The sequence below is a fragment of the Ictidomys tridecemlineatus genome, chromosome X, assembly GCF_052094955.1.
Source record: "Ictidomys tridecemlineatus isolate mIctTri1 chromosome X, mIctTri1.hap1, whole genome shotgun sequence".
NCBI classification, from domain to species: domain Eukaryota; kingdom Metazoa; phylum Chordata; class Mammalia; order Rodentia; family Sciuridae; genus Ictidomys; species Ictidomys tridecemlineatus.
The window spans coordinates 37,853,026-37,872,498 of NC_135493.1; the positions used below are offsets into that span (position 1 = coordinate 37,853,026).

General features: G+C 38.5%; 1 protein-coding gene across 4 annotated transcripts in view; it reads left to right on the forward strand.

Moving 5' to 3' along the window:
• Chrdl1 (chordin like 1) overlaps nucleotides 1-13,323 on the forward strand; it is a 112,317-nt gene extending 98,994 nt beyond the window's left edge. For all 4 annotated transcript variants that reach the window (XM_013357738.4, XM_005323355.5, XM_005323354.5 and 1 more), the window contains exons 10-12: nucleotides 4,932-5,099; nucleotides 7,358-7,447; nucleotides 10,966-13,323. In XM_013357738.4, coding sequence (XP_013213192.1) covers nucleotides 4,932-5,099; nucleotides 7,358-7,447; nucleotides 10,966-11,096 — 389 coding nt within the window. In that variant the 3' untranslated portion in view covers nucleotides 11,097-13,323. The remainder of the gene's footprint in view (nucleotides 1-4,931; nucleotides 5,100-7,357; nucleotides 7,448-10,965) is intronic.
• The last annotated feature ends 6,150 nt before the right edge of the window (nucleotides 13,324-19,473 follow it).

Below are 19,473 nucleotides of genomic sequence, written 5' to 3' on the forward strand. Positions count from 1 at the left end.
CTGATATCCTAGAGTCTGTTCAGTTCCAATATTCTACAGTCAATGAAGTAGCTACTCCCAGGCACATGAATTTCTCATTTCTCATGCCTTCTACAAATAAGTTGTATCAACACGGATGAGAAACCAAACATTTTTTTTAATGTAGGCAGAGAGCTAAATCATTCATTCCTTCACTTTAGGCAATCCCTCTTTACTAACAGGCAAACATATATATTAATGAAGCATTTTCATGTGGGCCAGCGGTGCCCAAACTTGTCTTCACATTGGAATCCCCCAAGAGCTTCTAAAAATACCTGTGTCCAATCCCCAGAGATTATGATTTAATCAATTTGATGTGCGTCTTGGGCTTTGGAAATTTTTAAAGATCCCCAGGTAATATTAATGTGCAGACAATTTGAGAACTACTATGGTGTTACAACTCCAAGTGTGGCTGGTGGATCAGCAGCACCTGAGAGCCAGTTACAAGTGCTGACTCTTGAGCTCCCACCCCAGACCTACTACATCAGAATTGGCATTTTAACAAGATCCCCAGTTGATTTTAATTTACTGAATGTTAAACTTTGAGATGCTGATTTAAGGCACAAACAAAATCTTCCTCAATATAATGACCCCAATCTTCCAGAGTAAATGGGGGATGGAATGGATAGGAAGGATAAGAACTAACTGACATAGAGTAGAAAGAAGGAATAAGAATTCATGAAATATACTTATTAGGGGGAGAGAGAGAAAGCACATTCTAAGGATGATATGGATATTGAGGTCATCCAACTATGGTGACCTGTTATGACTTGCACATCTGTGGTCTCACTGGATCTCCAAATCTTTAGCATCATCTTTTGTAGTTCCACCAACATAATTTTCTGTCAGGGGTCTAACATCTATAGTTTAAATAGTAATAGAAGATAACTTCAGACAAAATATAATAGTTACCTAAATACCCAAGATAAGATAAACCCTCGTGCTATATAATATTTCAATTGAATCTCAGACCTCCAGACCAAATCACATTTCACTGTGTGCTTAGGATTTTATTGATGTTGGTGATTCAAACAAAAAGAGAAAGAACTTAAAAGTTGTGAGAACAGTACACAAGGTAGGCATTACTTTTCAAATAGTTTTCCTCTCAGGTTTGTAATTTTACTAAAATATTTGGATAAGCATTTCCACTCCCAGGTGTCCTCTGAAAATAATCAGAGATACACAAAAATATACAAAGAAGGATTTGTGCCGCAGTACTATTATTATAGTAGTGAAAAATTGGAAATAATCTGTAAATCCACCATCATGGGAATGTTGAAATTATGGTGTAGTTGTACTATGTAGTATTAAATAGCCATTAAAAATAATTGTACACCAAGAATTGATGGCATGGAAAGTTATTTGCCATATGTTAAGTACAAAAAGCAAGCTACAAAAGTGTTTAGTATGGTCACAGATTTTTGTGTTAAAAAGAAAGTATATGCATATATATGCTTAGATTATATTTATATATAAATAAATATGCTCATATATGCTTAGACTTTTTAAACTGGAAGGTAATGTGGCAGAATGTTTACACTGGTCATTTGTGGGTAACTAAATTATGGGTAATTCTTATTTCTTTTTTTGTTTGTATTTTCTAAATTTTCAGTAGTAAATGTGTAGTATTTCTAAATTCGAAAAGATAATAGAAGTCATCACTTTAAAAACTGCCCTGCACTTTCCTGTGTACATATATGAATATACCACAGTGAATCTCACCTTCATGTATATTCACAAGGCACTACTTTAAAAATAAATAAATAAATAGATAAATATCAGAAAGATCAGCAGAGTAGAGCCAAGGGAATAGGGGAGGGAAGAGGAGAGGGAAACTGGAACTACTGTGGACTGAATGAGAGCAAATTGTATTCCATGCACTTATATTTTTAAAATGTCAAAACAAATCCTATTATTATGTATTACTAAAAAGTACCAATAATTTTTTTTAAATGATCAATAGACATTGAAAAACCTGGCCTGCAAAATGCTAGTGGGCAATATATTGAAAAATCTGATTGACTAAACCAGTTTCTCTAAAAGGCCTGCTTTTCCTATTTCCTATCCTGATCAGATGTGTGGAGATAGATTTACTGGGCAACATGGAAGGAGAGAATTTCTGTCCCATTCTGGGTGATGTATTTCTCACTGGGCCAGACATGATTGTCTCCAGGTTGAATCATCCCTGCTAGTCACATTGCCCAGTAACATGGCATAGGGCATCTGTTCCTGGTACTCATCAACTACAGAACACCAAGGGACATGCCTCTCTATATACATTTGATCTAGACATAGTGCTAAGTGCCTACTGTGTGCAAAAAACTTATAAACACTGAGGGAAGAGATGTTTCTCTATTTCTAGTGGAGAAGACAGTGAACCCAAATCAATAAAATAATTTTTGGTTGTGATGAAGCACTGTGAAAAAAATCCAAATGGGATCAGGACTGATAGTGACTGTGGTAGGAAGCATTTTCCAAAGACTGATTTTTCTAAAAAGATAATATTTGAGTAGAGTCTTCTATGATGTAAAGAGATGAGAAATGGGAAGATCACGACATTGTGAGCCTCTTTAAAAAACGACACATGACAATAGAGGAAAAAGAACAAGGGAGTGAAGAGGGAAGAAGATCTAAGGACAAAGAATTGTGTATTCAGTTATATTGATAAAGTAAATAGAGAAATAAAATTCACTAATAATCCAGCCAAAAGTTTAATTGCAACAACTGATTGCAGACTCCACCAGTAATGAACAAGGACCAAAATAAAAGGATGTATCTTACCTGTCTCTCTTCCCTTTACTCTGGGAGAAGCTGGCCTTGCCTTGCACATCAGTGGTCACCTACAGGGTTGGGTATGATTTCAACTTCCTGAAGGTTCCTCAACTCACCCCTCACATTCATTATGCCACCCTGATACCTGAAATTCCCTATATACTCCTTTTGCATTTTGGCATAAAATGCCGCATTGTGACTTAAAACTTACCTGAGCTGAGCTAACATATTTCCTTCATCAGTCATCACCACTTCCATAAGGAATGGTTTATTATTTTCTTAGTTCTAGAGGGTTCCTGACAAGAGCATTCATACAGGAAATGGGAATAGTCAGAAGTGATGTCAAATGTGGCATGCTTGCCAGAAGGAAATAAAAGTAAGGTGAGCATGCAGTGGTCAGAAAGCACCTTCAAGTAAAAGTATGGAAAGTGGAAGATGTTGCTGAATAGGTCCTTCTAAAGACAAATTTTGCTTCCTTTAGTATTTTCAAGTGTCAGCCAGGGCTAAGTCACTAATGGCTTTTGTTGTTTGTAGATCCCTCTGGTCTAATAAATTCAGCTCTTGGAGGGGAGAGGGTGGTGATGTAGAAGGACTCTTCAGTATATTGCAAGGACTTTGAGCATATTACAGGTATTTCCAGTGACATCATGAATTTCATAAATCAGTGATAGCCATAGCCAATATTAAGCCAATGATATGAGCAAAGTTTAACAAATGAACTTATCTTTTGTTCTAAAGGTGATAGTTGTACACATACAAGTCCCTGTAAACTCAGTAACCTCCTCCCTCCACCCATTTGGAAAGTGCTAGCAAACATCCTTTAATTGCTTAACATATCACCAAAAAGACTGGGCTGCCAAGTAATTAAATAGCTGAAAAGAAAGACAAAAAGAGAAAGGAAGCTGGATTCTGAGATAATCCACAAATTGAGTAATCCAACCTGGAATTGTCAAGAAAAGACGATAGTTTTGTCCTTACAGTGCCAAATGGTGGTGGGGGTGGGAAAGCTAATCAGGTCAGCAAGAGACATACAATAGCAATTTGATTACAACTTCTCCGTCCAAATGTGTCTGATTGGCTGACAGTGAGTCTCCCCAATTAGAGTCACAGCTCCAAAGCACTCAACACTCAGCGGGTTCATCCTCGACAATTCAGACATTCTTACAGATGGCTTCTGCACATACTCAAAGTTTTCAGGATGTCTAAGGCTTCTCTTTGTTGTTCCTGATTTGAGTGTACACTTTAAATACGCAGCTGAAGAGGGTGCTGATTACGAAGCTAGCAAAGAAACTTAACTCACTGATAACCAACCAGGAGGAACTTTTTGGGGAAGAGGGCTGAGGTAGGGGAGGGTGAAGTAGAATGGGGACGTATTAGGGGGCTGGCACCTTTATGCCTGGGAGCTAAAATCCAGCAGTTTAGTTTACACGTGAAATGATCCATAGTTGAGGGATTTGACCAATTTTTTGTGTCTCCTAACCATTCATTTGGCATAGCATACATATGACTAATCTGACATCTAGGTTTTGGCACTAGTGTTGATCCGGTATTATCATTCCCCTTACAAACAAATCAAAGAGCATTCAGAAATGTCAAGCCAATTTGGATAGATCCGTTGGGCAAGTATATGCACATAAATGAGTGTCATGAATGTTTTCTAAGTATACGTAAATGATGTCAGGGAAGTTAACCAAGGCCCTCTGTCTGCCCATTCCCTGGGCCTCTCTTGGCAACACTGGGCTGGACAGAGAATTATCCTGATCCAGTATGGAAAATCCTATGTTCCCTTTAGTGCCAAAGATATTTATACCTGGCTATATTCTTTTTCCTCATAAAAGTCCGCTTCTCAAGGATGATGGTAAGGAGATCTAGTTTAGCTGATGGGCCAGTGTTCTATACAACTATGGGTTCTGTCATCATGTGGATTTCAATCAATAGCTGCGTGCTGCTTTCTGATTGGTGATTGCTAAAGGGTAGCCTGAGCTAATAAAATATGAGTCGAATCTGTCTCTGTAAAAATGTTCTTGTTGATTATCTAAGGTGTTATAGCTAACAGTGAAATAAGTAAACGCACAAGTTCACTTTGAGTTTTAGAAACCCATGATAAAACTCTACTTTTTCTACTTGCTCCCTAATTCCAGAAGAACTTCCAGGCCAAAACTTTGACAGCAAAGGCTACTTTTGTGGAGAAGAAACAATGCCTGTGTATGAGTCTGTGTTCATGGAGGATGGGGAGACTACCAGAAAAATAGCACTGGAAACAGAGAGACCACCTCAGGTAGAGGTCCATGTTTGGACCATTCGAAAGGGTGAGCAAGATAACATTAACTTTTTGTCTTTGTAAGGTGGAGGCAGAGAAGGAAGGAAAGACTCATCTTAATTTTGCTTCAACATGTTTCTCTGTTTGAATCAGAAGTTTTTCTGATTACTTAGAAACTGACATGTCTAACACAGTTGTCATTATGGCTTTTCATATTTAACCATGGTCTGTGCTAAAGATTAGTATTAATATTAACCCTTGCTGTTCCTATGGTCTTTCTCATGCCACCAAAAGCTGAAGGAGTGAGTCTTAATCCTGGCTGAATATCAGAATCATCTGGGCACGTTTTTCTATTTTGCTTTGTTTTACTATCAAATACCCGGGCTCTACCCCAAGAGTCTGATTAGTTGGTCTTGGTAGGGCCTGGGCATCAGTGTTTGTTCTTCCAGCTCCACACGTGATTCTAATCTGCAGCCAGGATTGCAAACTACCAAACTGTGCTCTGCTTCTCCAATACAAAGCTTAACAAACAGGAAACCCATTTATTCAGTGTGAAGCTAAGTCCCTAGAACTATGTTGTATGTTCTGGGGTATGAAATTAAAAACATCATCACTGACTTGACAAGATTATAGACTCTCTGGAGAAACAATCCCAGTCATGATGTCCAGTTCTTTTTCTGATTACTCACAGTGACAACCATAACAAGCCACATTCTATTCACTGAGATCCTACAGCTCTTCACACCATTCTATAGGTATAAGGCTGGTATTGATCTAGTCTGGTCAACTTTTCCAGGAATCCAAGTGTAGAAAATTATACACAAGTGTTGAAAATTTTTACACATCCTCCTGCCACTGGCTCCCATTTAAAGTTTGAAAGTGCTCAACCTTTGATGTGCTTCAGCATCATGCAGAGGGCTGTTTTAAATGCAGCTATCTGGCTGTATCCCGGAGGTGCATATTCGGCAGTCCTTAGGTAGGACCTAAATATTTACATGTTTAAAATATAGCTTGATGATTATAATGCAGGTGACACTTGAACCACACTTTCAGGAATACTGCTTGTATACTTTTTTAAAAAGGGGATTTTTTCTTTCCCTTTTCATAACAGCCTTTGCTTCTCTGAAGGGTATGTTTTTCCTCACCCCTTAGAAAATAAATATGCTGGGCTGGGGATGTGGCTCAAGCGGTAGCACGCTCGCCTGGCATGCGTGCGGCCCGGGTTCGATCCTCAGCACCACATACCAATAAAGATGTTGTGTCCGCTGAGAACTAAAAAAATAAATATTAAAAAATTCTCTCTCTCTCTCTCTCTCTCTCTCTCTCTTAAAATAAATAAATAAATATGCTAGAATGCACGTGCATTTTTTTGGCCATTTTTATTTTGGCTTTATACGTAGGCATGTCAATTTTTCCATCTTTAACTCCATAGTGGGTCTATAACTGGTCATCTAGGCACTGGTCTATTGGCTTCCCCAGCAGTAGGCCCAGTATTTGTCACCTCATATTTCTCTCCCCACTAAGGTATGTGGATGATTTGCAACTCTCTAGTGTAGCATCTAAATAGCCTCCTGTTCACAGTGCTGGGTCATCAAGGTCTGTGTTGGTGATCAGAGAAAAACTCAGACTTAATCTCATTTGCCCTCTGTAGATCTCTTGAGGATTTATTTAAGTGGGCTAGGGACATGTTGCTGCTTAACTAATAAGCAGTTTTCACTTATTTACCTATTATTCTGATTAAAGCTATCCAGGCCAGGTTGAGACTGCAGATTACTCTATTTTAACTCTCCCTATTCCTTTTAATAAAGAAAGGCTAAAAGAGCTGTGAATATTTCTCAAAGATAAATGTGCTCTTCAGTGAGTTCAGGAATAGGAGTGGCTTCTCCGTCTATACAAATAACCTGCCTGCTATCCTACTGTTGGCTCTCATTGTTTAGCCAGGAGGGCAGCCCAGTGGTTTGGCATGAATATAGTAGTCTACCCAGATTTGGGGCAAAGGCAGAATTTCTAATACTGCCTTTGGCTGCAGAAGCTCCAACCAGCACCCATGCTTGATTCCATGTGGCTTTCCCTAGGAGGAGGTCCTGTGGTCAGCAGCACTATCTCCCTTATCTCCATTCCCTAGAGAAGCCAAGTAGAGGACAGTGAGCCAAGGAAACAAATGGAGTCAATTATAACCTTTGAGCCATCCAAGTTTCTGGTTAAGCACATTACACAGCCTAGCTCGATACTCCTAAGCCCCAGTAATGAGATGATATGCTCATAGAGAGTGCCTGACCACCTGCCCTACTTTGTGCTCGGCCCCAGGCATTCTACAGCACTTCCACATTGAGAAGATCTCCAAAAGGATGTTTGAGGAGCTCCATCATTTCAAGCTGGTGACCAGGACAACTATGAGTAAGTAGTATCTCTCTATATAGCTACAACTGTAGTCCCTCTGTGTTTCCAGTGAACATTAACAATATGCAGTATTGAAATTATAGGATGCTCAATTTCTTCCCTGGGGGACTTAAAAGCAAATAAGATTTCTGAATGTGAACTGAAAAGCTTGGACATGATGAATACAAACCCAGATGTAGTGTGAATATAAGTTACCTCAGGTCAAGCATCCCTGAGTGTCTTTTATGAAACTGCTAAACCCAAAGTCTCGAGAGGGTTGGAGAAAGCCTCCCAATATTCCAGGTCTGGTATAACTGTGAACAATTCACATCTGGAAGGTTATGTTCCCTAGTGGTGGAGATGAGAGGAAAAAAGGAATGTATATCAATTCCTGTGTTGTATCAAAGCTCTTTGACTTCTTCAGAAATGTCCCTGGGTGGTCATGTTTCTTTAAAAGCATTCAGGCATTCAAACATGCTTGCAACTCTCCCACTTTCTACACTAGATGGAGCCTAGGGACTAGATACTGCTAGGCATTGGGGAGGTGGGGTGGGGAGCACATCTAATGGAATAAAAGGCACAAAATTTCTATCCACAGGGAATTCTAATGGGCGAGACAGAACATGAAAATGCCTTCATGAATTAGTATAGTACTGAGGAGTTAAATACCTAAGTGCTCAGGGGAATCTGCAAAGAACAATGAGATGAGAGCCAGGTGGGCTTAGTCGGGGAAGACTTCGGGGAGGAGGTGTGTTTTGAAAGAGAAGGGTGTGACTGGGCACCAGGTCAAGAAATCAGTCCAGGAAGAGGGTGCAGCCTAAGAGAAGCCTCAGACAGGAGCAAACAAGAAATGTGGGTGGGGGTGAGGAACAATCACAAAGCCACATAGGGTACACTGAAAGATGAGAAGAGTTGGTAGGAAGTAGCAGGCCTAGAAGAAGCCAGTGAAAAGTTCACAGGTAAGACAGGTAACTGAGAGAGTTGCCACAAAGTACACACAGCCGAGTGGTATCAAAATGGTGCTTTGGAACGATGTCTCTGGGCTTTTGGATAGATTCATTAAGCACCTATTTTGATGAAGCCAAATTTAGAAGTGTTCAATTTGCTGTGCTAAGAAGTTAGACTTGATCTGCAAGCCAAAGAACCCCCATGGAAGCACTTAAGCAAGTGAATGTGTTCAGATCTGTTTTTTAGGCAGATGTCCTTGATGTTGGAGTGAGAAGTGAACTATTAGTGAATGAGCTGGCAACAGTCTGAATTAGGAAGCTATGATTCTTTCTTAATTTGGTGAGCAGGGGAGGAGAGCTTCCTATGAGGGGCATTTCTGAGGTTAAATCAACAAGATAAGTGTCAAAGAGAGAAGTGACTCCAATATTATCAACTCCGTAGACTTAGAGAATAGTAATTCCATGTACCCATAGGAAACTCTTAAGAATAGCAGGTATTAAGTAGAAAAGATAGAGAGTGTGTGTGTTTCACTTGGAAGATACGAATTTCATTATCATTATCATTATTATTAGAGTCCATATACAAGCTATATTATAGCTAAACTCTTGTATCTATATTTTAAAGATTTTATTAGTGCATAATAGTTATATAGAAGAGTGGGATTCATTGTGGCATACAAACTATATGCACATAACAATCAGTTTAATTTCCCAGTTCCTCCACTTTCCTTCCACTCCTCCTGCCACTTGATACCCTTCCTCTACTTTACTGGTCTTCTATCTTCATGAGATTCCATTTTCCTCCCCAGCTTTGACATATGATAGAAAACATATGACCCTTGTCTGAGTCTGAGTTATTTCACTTAACCTGATGCTCTCTACTTCCATCCATTTCCTGCAAATGACATAAGTTCATTCTTCTTTATAGCTGAGTAAAACTCCATTGGGCATACACACCACATTTTCTTTATCCATTCATGTATTGACAGGCATCTGGCTGGTTGCATAACTGGGTTATTGTGAATTGCACTGCTAAAACATTGGTGAGTTTATATCACTATAGTATGCTGAATTTAGTTCTTTTGGACAAATGCCAAGGAATAGTACAGCTAGGTCATATGGAGTGTTTCCATTCATAGGTTTTATTTTTAATCTCCATACTAATTTCCATAGTGACTGTACTAATTTAAAATCCCATCAATTGGAACATGTTTAAATTAAGATGCTTGAGGATCATCTGAAAACAGTTATTTAATAGGTAGCTGGAAATAGAGTTAATTAAGTCCAAAGTCTTCTGCTGGACTGATAGAAATTTAAATGAATAGTATAAAAATTTGAATGAAAGTGGTGGGAGTCCTTACATGTGTTTAAGGAGTAAAGGAGGCACAGTCTAGCATCCGAGGATCAATGATGTGACTTTGGAAATTACCATTTAATTTCAAAGAATGTATTTAAGTACCTACTAAGGTACTGTACTCAGCTCCAGGGGACTTAAAAGATGATTTAGCAATTAGGATTTAGAATGTACAATGGAGGTAGATGGTATTTGCTTCAAACTGTATGCATCTAAAGGAAACAGATATTGAGATGATTCTATGGGGTCACCTGGGGACAAAGAAAAATCAACCAAACTCCTTTACAGTGGGCACTTAGCAGAGCCTGGTTGCTTGCCTAGACCTTCTTTTTCTCTTCTAACTTCCCATTGAATCAAAGAGAATAGGGAAAAGTGAGGAATCCAAGAGAGAAAGGATAAAAGACGACATCAGGTCTCAAGTGGAGGAAATCATGTTCAATTGTAGCTAAGGAAAGCAAGAGTTTCACAAAAGGTTTGGGGTTAAGAGGAGCTTTCTGACCTTGGATTAGGGATTCTCCAGGATCATCACCATAATCAGGAATATGAAGAATGAAGAGAATTTCCAGAGTGGGCAGAGACAACAGGGAATGAAGGGATATAGCTGAGTTTACCTAAAGTAGAAAGGGGTATGGGGACATGAGAATGAAACACTGTAAGGAGCCAAGAGACAGAATTTAAAGAGGTTGAGGAATTATAAAGAACAACACATGAATATGAAGGAAATAGAAGTGAATGGCTTTTGACAAAAGCATTTCAGGAATAAAGAAAAGGTTGGCAAATAATCCAGTAATCTACAACAGAATGTAAGGTCCCGAAGATTAAGCAAGGCACTAGTAATGTAGTAGGTATTATTTTCCACGGTGCCTTTTCTGACCTGGTGCCAAATGAACCTCCTAAATAGCTAACAGATAGTAGAGCATTTGCAAATGCTAAATATACTATAAATATTCCCTCTAAAATTCTTAGGTTTTACTCTTAAGGAGGCATTTATCTATTATTCTTGGGATTCTTACAAATGCCATGTGTTGAAGTAAAAATTTCATGCCTTGTTTTCCATATCTGCTCCCAGAAAGGTGTTTTGGGGACCATTTTTGCTGATACTATGCTGTTTGTATGTTTGTGTTTCAGATCTCCTGGTAGGTCCATGAGTAGGATGGGGGTGTGTATTGGTTCTATTCTAAATTTGCTGTGCTCTGCTCTTACAGTCTCTTGGACATTGTGTGTTTGCCTTTTAGGCCAGTGGAAGATATTCACCGAAGGAGAAGCTCAGATCAGCCAGATGTGTTCAAGTCGTGTGTGCAGAACAGAACTTGAAGATTTGGTTAAGGTTCTGTACTTGGAGAGGTCTGAAAAGGGCCACTGTTAGGCGAGACAGACAGTATTGGATAGGGTCAAGCAAGACAACCAAAGCTGCAGCTGGACTGCCGGCTTATTTTGCTTAAGTCAACAGTGCCCTCAAACCCCAAACTCAGATGCAGTCAATTATTCATGCCATGCACAGCATAACTTGCTCCTTTATGTGAAGTGTTGTGTCAGCCCTTAAACATCTTCTCTAAAGAGACTCTAAGAGTCTTGAATGATTAATGGGAGGAGTGGAGATCGAAGATCACACTGCAGCTCTAGTTTCTTGGAGAATCACATTTCTTTACAGGTTAAAGAGCTAACAAAACCCCAGGGTTTCTATCTAGAAAGTTATTCAAATGAAAGAAAGAGAAGGGAATTGCTTAGTAGAAGTTCTGGAGTTTAGAGCAATTATTTGTATGAAATTATAATCTTTGAATCTCAGAATGTCTTTTGTTCTTTATAAAAACATTACATCCCATACTCACAGGCACGAACACAAACATATTACAACCACACGCATGTGAAATTACAGTGTCCACTCTGAGGCAAAGCCAGCCTAGACTCTGCCCTTATTTCCTTAGTCTGGCTCTGAAGTACCTTGGAGAGTGTTGGTACCCATGGAGAACAAAAAAGAATTGGAAGAAAAAGGCTCTGCCTCTAGGCCTTTGAGGTGGCTGTTGAAGTCACCAACAATAGTGGCAGGGTGAAGAATAAGAGCACTATGTCATGGCCTTAATCACTTTGAAGTGATAAATAAATTTTCCCTAATGATATACTTTGTCTTTTCTCCCTGAGCATATGGAGTCTCCATAAAGAAGCTAGAATTAGGTAAAATTGCCAGAAACTAAATCAATATAAGACAAAGCAATTGTTGAAGAAAGGAATTGATAATAATAAAATAGGTCATTTTTGTTTTCACAGCAATAAAACTCACCCACTAATAGAGTGATACTAATTTTCTTAAGGCCATAGTTGTCTAGCCAGAAAATTGAGGTGGAGTTATTAAGTTGTAGAAGCTCCTTAAAAGGGAAGTTACAGGAGTTTATTTTTTACTTTGCAAAGAGGCTTAACCCTCATGAGCTTCTGAATGCTGGCTCTTCAGTTAAGAGAGTTGAGTTATTGTGCATTTGGGGAGCTGAGAATTCTGATAAAGATCTTTAGATTAAACCCTCCTACCATCCTTGCCTTATCTACTAAGGAGAGTGAATTTGAATTGAGGATTCTAGGGAAGGCTACTCCTAAAATGTCAATTTGCAGTCCAATACCAGAACATAAATTATCCATTCGGAGATCCAGCTTTAGAAATCATCTCTTTGGGAAACGTAAATTTTTCACAGCAAGGATCTCAAGCTGTCCCTCTGGATTTGTCTCCTCTAAGGAACATGAATGAAATATTAAAGACCAAGAAATCCCATTATTTCCTATTCCATGAACGTAGGAGAGATAATATGTTTTCCTTAGTGTTTTGACACTGGTAGGGTAAAACATAAAAGGTCCAGTCTTGATGGCATCCTGGCATAACAGTCAGTCCTCATAAGAGATGCAAGGGCCCTGTGACCAGGACTTCATAGAACAAGCCCTTACCAAGCCCATCATACACATTCCCCTTAGGAATGGGAAGTAGGGCATCCTGGGCTGAAATGCTCCACACAATATTGTGTGTGTCTGGTGGGGGAAGGGGTGGTTAGGCAGCCATTGTCTCTCTCAGAGGTGGCAGTGTTTTGATAGCATGGAGGCCAGTAACCAGATCGTAAAGAAAAGTAGTGATTCCCCTTCTAGATGATTCCCCCTACAGCCTTCCCACCCAGATATTCTCTGAAAGCTCAGCCTTAAGGGAACACCCAGAGAGCTTCCCTAAATAGGCTCCCAGTTCTGGGACACACCTTTCCAAAGTGCTGTAGGAAGCCTGAGCTGGGAGGTGTGTTAAGTCGACGTAGAAACCCCAGTATTTGGTGTTGTGTAGGGAGTAGGATATAGAGAAAAGAGGCCAGCTGTAGTTAGTAGAGAAGAATGGATGTGGTTCTTGTGTATTTATTTGTATCATAAACCCTTGGAACAACAAAGACCATAAGCACCATCTTGCAGTTGTAGCCATTTTCTAGTTAACTCATGTAAACAAGTAAAGAGTAACATAACAGTATTATCTTTACACTCTTCTCACAGGACATGTACCTGAATATGGTACTTATTTATATAGTCACTGTATTTCTGGATTTTTAAATTAATAAAATTTTAATTTTGAAAAGTCATCTGCCGGGAAGTCTTTTGTGTGAGTAATTGACTTTCTGACCTGGGACTGGGTAACATGTGATGGGTAAGCCTGATGGTTTTATAGTCCTCTTGATACCCCTCTCATACCATAGCATAGAGGTTAACAGTGTGAACTTTGCAGTCAGGCTACCTGGATTTTTCAGCCAGTTCTTCACTTGCTGACTGTGTTTGCCAGTCTCCCCAACTGGAAAATGGGATAATAGTAGTACCATTACCCTTTTCTTGCAAAGTTATAGTGAGTTCTACTTTAGTCAACACATATGAAGTGATTAGAATGGTGTCTGGTACATAATGAGCATTCGTTAATGATCATAGATATTGAAGGATAGCATGAAATTTAAATTTGACCATCTCCCTTTATGCTGTTGATGTGTATTCAAAAAAGGAACTCAATATTGGTCCTCTGCTAGTCATTTTTATACAAAAAAAGTGTAAAAAGAGAAGGGGAAGAGTTTTGTCATACATGTTGATGCAGACTAAATTCCCTCAAACCTCCAATATCAGGTAAATGTGACCAATGACAGAAATCAAACTATGAGAGTGCTTCAAGAGAGGACTCAAATGTATCAACTCCTACTGAGATGTCGAATAATATAAGGACATATACGGACAAAATTATGTGTTGGGGTTAGTAAAAAAGAGTAAGTATTGTTGGAGTGACTGAAACAGTGGCCTAGTTGGAGTGGATTGTAGAAGTGAATAGGAAGATGAGGAATTGGAGCTAGCAGCTCAAAACAACTCTTTTTGGAGAAGAGTTTGCAGAGTGTAAAGAGGTATGGTGAAGGAAGTAGCTAGAGAAGGAAATGAGGTCAAAGAAAAGCAATTTTTTCTTAAATATGGGGGAAATACAATAGAAAGGAAAAATTGAAGATAGTGGGCAATGGCGGTTAACCTGGTATCTGAGATGAGTGAGGAGCCATTCCCCCATGGTGCACCCAGAACTCAAAATTCCTGACTCACAACTTAAATGAAATTTTAGCCTTTGTTTACCAACTCCTTACATTGAGGTACACTTAGTCCTACTGATCTGTTAGTTTATAAATCCAGTTTACTTTCTTCTGGAATGATGAGCTATAAATCCCAATATTGGTCCACCTCCCTTGACATCTTGGTTTCATTTGTCCTCTTCCCTTTTCCTGATTAGCTGCATCCAGATTTCATCCAGCCTTGTGAATTAGGTCTTCTAAATGGAGATAAAGTTTATAGGCTTTCTCTATCAACTCCTCTTGCAGGATCTTTTCCCCAACCTCATCATCTTCACCCACCTAGCCCCACTATGATTCCAAGGAAGCACCAAAGATCATCTCAAATGGGTTCAACAGGAAGTCTTGCCTACTCTCATATTACCTTCCCTTTTATTCATTTTTTGCTTTAACTATTGGAGAAGAGTCAAAGAATATGACTTGAAGAATTTGCCACTCAAAAAATATTGCCACTTGGCATAAGGATTATTCTGAACTAAAGGCAAATGAGAATCAATAGCTGCAGGAAGAGTTCTATGTCCTTTCCTTATTTGACTGAGGACACAAATTTCCCTTTGAGGACAGTCCCCCTTCCCCTGTACCAAGGAGAGAAGAGTGATTCATCACTAAAGGGGGGAAGTCAACACTGAATCAGTTTGTAAAAACAAATCTTACTGAAACAGCCTTTATCTCCCATCAGTTCCCCCATGTGAATTTTATTTCCTAGTAACTTCTCCATAATTTATCATCCCTTGAAGTGCAAATCCTCTTTCTTATGTTAAAAGGTATTTAAGCCCCTAAGTCTGACCACAGTTTTGAGTTTTACTTCCTTTTTGTGAACTTCTGTACATGTAAATAGTCATAAAAATGATGTGCCTTTTCTTCTGTTAATCCATCCTTTGCTAATTTAATTCATGGGTCACTATCACTACACCTAAGAAAATAAAAGATGATTTTCCTCCCCAACACTTACCTCTGTGATAGGCACTGCTAGAAAAAAAAAGCCCATTTACTGTCCTCATCTCTACACACCTCCTGTGCTGTTGGTGGTGGGGATTTCTTCTGAGGGCCTACAGTTGTCACCGTGGTGGTGGTGCTTGGAATTTTTGTAATCCTCTGTTTTTCAGCAGCACTTTATTCTGTGAATAAGTGGAGAGAATGCCTCACCCCATATTACTTTAATTAAAGCAGTGATCAAATCATTCTGGAGTTTGTATTCTATACAGAGTTCTCATAGAAACAAGTCGTTCACATACTACGTTCAGCCTTTTCTCAGGGATTAATTGCCAGGGTCTGTGTTGAGTACATCCTTCCAAGACACAGATAAGACTGTTCTACAAGACTCTCCCCATTGGGGCTCAGGTACTGCTCCCGTTTCTCACCAAAACCCTCATTCAAACTAACTTCAAGTTCTATTTCACCAATTTAACCAACATGCCTAGACATACTTAAAATCTCCAAATGGTATAGGTGGTTCCTTGAATTCAGGGCTTCAGTAACAGCACCCAGTCTTCAAAATATTTCATACATTTATAACTTTTTGTCTTTCTATATGCTCTTTTCACCACCAGAAAGTTCTTCTCTGTTCTTTGACTGGTAAACTCCACTCTTAACCTTCAAACCCATTCCAAACATTACCATTTCTGTGGAGCCTTGCCTTTCCCCCTCGTAGTTTTCCGTCGTTTCCCTTTTTATGTGCTATATCATCCAACCATGGCAGGTTAATACCTATTCCTGGAATTTATCATTAATGCTTCTATGCCTTCACACAGAGCACCTTTTGCCTGGAATATTCATCCTCTGATGTCTCTACTTAATGAACACCTACTCATCTTTTAAGACTTCACCCTGCTCATGTGAGATCTTGTCCACTTCCTCAGTGCACAGTTAGTTGTTCCCTCTTCTGTGTCATAGGAAATAAAAACAGAAGTGCTTACCCTGCACCAGCCACTGTAGTATTCATTATTTCTCATTTAATCCTCCCCACAGCTATATGTGGCAGGGACCATTGTGAACCTATTTTAGAGACGGAGATATTAAAGATTTTTACCTTTCACATGCTGTGTTATGCACTGCACAACAATTTTTCAGTCAATGGAAGACTGCATATATAATGGTAGTCCCATAAGATTATAATGGAGCTGAAAAAATCTTATTATCTGGTTATGTCTTAGCTGTTGTAATGTGGTACACAAATGTGTTACTCATATATTTGTGGTGATGCTGGTGTAAAAGAAAACATGGCATGCTGCCACACCTGCTACTCATAAAATGTATAGCACACACAATTACATAGAGTACATAATACTTGATAATGATATTAAATGACTGCTATAGGTTATTGCATTTACTGTAGTGTATTTTTTTAAAAAAATATTTTAGTTGTAGTTGGACACAATACATTTATTTATTTATTTATTTATTTATTTATTTATTTATTTATTTATTTATGTGGTGCTGAGGATTTAAACCCAGTGCCTCACACATGCTAGGCAAGAACTCTACCACTAAGCAACAACCCCAGCTCCTATAGTGTATTATTTATTATTATTTTAGAATGTACTCCTTCTACTTATATAAAAAATATGGGAGCTTGGAATATAGATCAGTGGCATAGAACATGCCTGGATTTGATTCTCAATACCCTCATCCCAAAATGTTAACTTTAAAACACTTTTAGGTAATTCTCCAGGAGGTATTCCAGGAGAAACCATTGTATCATAAGAGATAATGGCTCCCTGGGTGCTACCACCCCTGATGATCTAGTGGGACAACATGTAGAGGTGGAAAGCAGTGATATTGATGATCCTGACCCCATGTCGTCCTAGGGTTAATGTGTGTGTTTGTGCCTTAATTTTTAACACAAAAGTTTTAAAAGTAAATAATAATAATAACAATGAAAAAACTTTCAGAATGAACATATAAAGAAAGAAAATAATTTTGGACAGCTGTACAATGTGCTTATATTTCAAATGCTATTACCAAAGAGTCAAAAAGTTTGGAAAAAATCTAAAATTTTATAAAGTAAAAGAGTTACAGTAATCTAAGGTTCAATTATTATGAATATTTACATGTCATCATAAGTATACAGTATTTATAAACCCTATAGTCATGTACAGAAATGTCATAGGCTTTGACATTCACTCCCAATCACTGTTACCTGGACAGTTTCCAGTCCAAGCTCTATTCATGATAAGTGCCCTATATACTTCTATAATTTTTTATCTTCCATCATATTCTTTTTGTACTTTTTCTATATTTATATATGTTTAGATACACAAAGATCATTTTGATATAATTGTATACAGTATTCAGTACAGTAAAATGCCATATGGGTTTGTAGCCAAGAAGAAATAGACTATACCATGTAGCCTAGATGTGTAGTAGGCTATACCATCCAGATTTGTATAAGTATACTCTATGATGTTCACAAATAGCTGAATTGCCTAACAACACATTTCTCATAATATATCCTGGTAATTAAATTACACATGACTGTATATGTAAAAATGTGAAATATTTGACCAGTCACAGTCTTCCTAATTAGATTGGCAAGCTCTGAGAAGGCAGAGACCCAGTGCTCAGCACTTCCAGACATTTGGTAAATATTTGCCAAGTGAAGAGTCCATCAGATGAGATTCTTTCTCCAGTTGGAAAAGAAAGCATCTCAGGGAATGCTTAAATATGCTGGGGCTAGGCAGTCCTTCAGGATATTTTTTCTAACCCTATTCTAAGGAAAACCAATAAAATATGTATTAACAAATACAAATGAAAAATTACTTGCTTGCTTTATTTAATGATTTACCACAAAATGTCATCTAGAACAACTGATAAATATTGGATTTACTTTTTAAATTTAAATTCCATCTTTAAAATTCTAAATAAGATGTTTCTGCATTTCTGGTATAGGTCTTACAGCAATTCTCAGCTGTGGAGGGTTCTTGGTATGACTTCAGTATTATGATTGAGAAGTAACATCTGTGTTTATATTGTATATAGTATATATGCTATTTATACCATATTATAATATTTAGAATACCTATAATACATATTTGAATGCTTATATATCTCTGTATCTTTGTGTGTGTGTGTGTGTGTGTGTGTGTGAATAATTAGGCTCCAAGCTGACTTGTATGAAGCCTTCACAAAACTACACATACAAGAGACTCAAGGCCTGGCTTCAAGTTAATGTAGACAAGAGGAGTTTTGAATTGTCTCCAAGTCTAAGCAGACCCTAATCTAGGAATGAAGTATTAGCCAAAAGTTTACAATTAAGCATGCATTTTCTTATAGAAACACCATTCTATTTTATGCTCAGATTCTCAAGCCAGTCCACACAAACCTCTTGAATCCTAAATGTAGCCAAGTTAGATGTACTACTAATTAGTACCTGCCTATGCTTGGTCCTGGGGCTAGGGGCAGTGGCAGGTGGTGAAAAGAGAAGTGAACAGGGATTTTCCTTTCCTTTTACTGAGTAGAATGGCTGGCAGGGGTCATGAAGGGTAGGCTCTAGGCAAAATCTCAAAAAAGACAAAGTTTGTACTTGACAGTCTCCTCTTCTTCCTCCATTTCATCATGCCTTCTCTAGGTACCCAGTGGTTTCATTACACCCTTTGAATTCAACTATGGATCCAACTACCCCACTTGCATTGCTCCACAAACAACCACAGGCACCACCATTAACCACCTGGCTCACCAATCAAACCTTGAATCTCTTCAGGGCAGCTGTCTGGCATTAGGAAGGAAGCAAGTTTAGTGAAATGAATGATAGTTACTCAACTTTCAGATACCATTTCACTTTTAAAGACTTTATTATTCTTTATTACCCTCAAGCTGAATTTCCCAATTATATAATTACGGTCAGACAGTTAAAGTGAGTGAGATCCTTCAGACAGTAAAAGCAGCAGAGGAGTGTGTGTGTGTGTGTGTGTGTGTGTGTGTGTGTGTGTGTGTGTGTATCTGTGTGTTTGGGGGAGTAAGAAAAGTAGGCAGCACTAAGAAGGCTATATGTATCATTCCTGGTTTTGTAGCCCTAACCTCCACCATTTGTAAGAAAAAATAATGTTACTTCTGCTTTTCTGGCTTTCTCCTTCTTTTATTTCTGAACCTGCTACTTCTCTAAAATGCCCACATTGGGGTTTATTTACTGTGGGAAGTAGCAGAGGT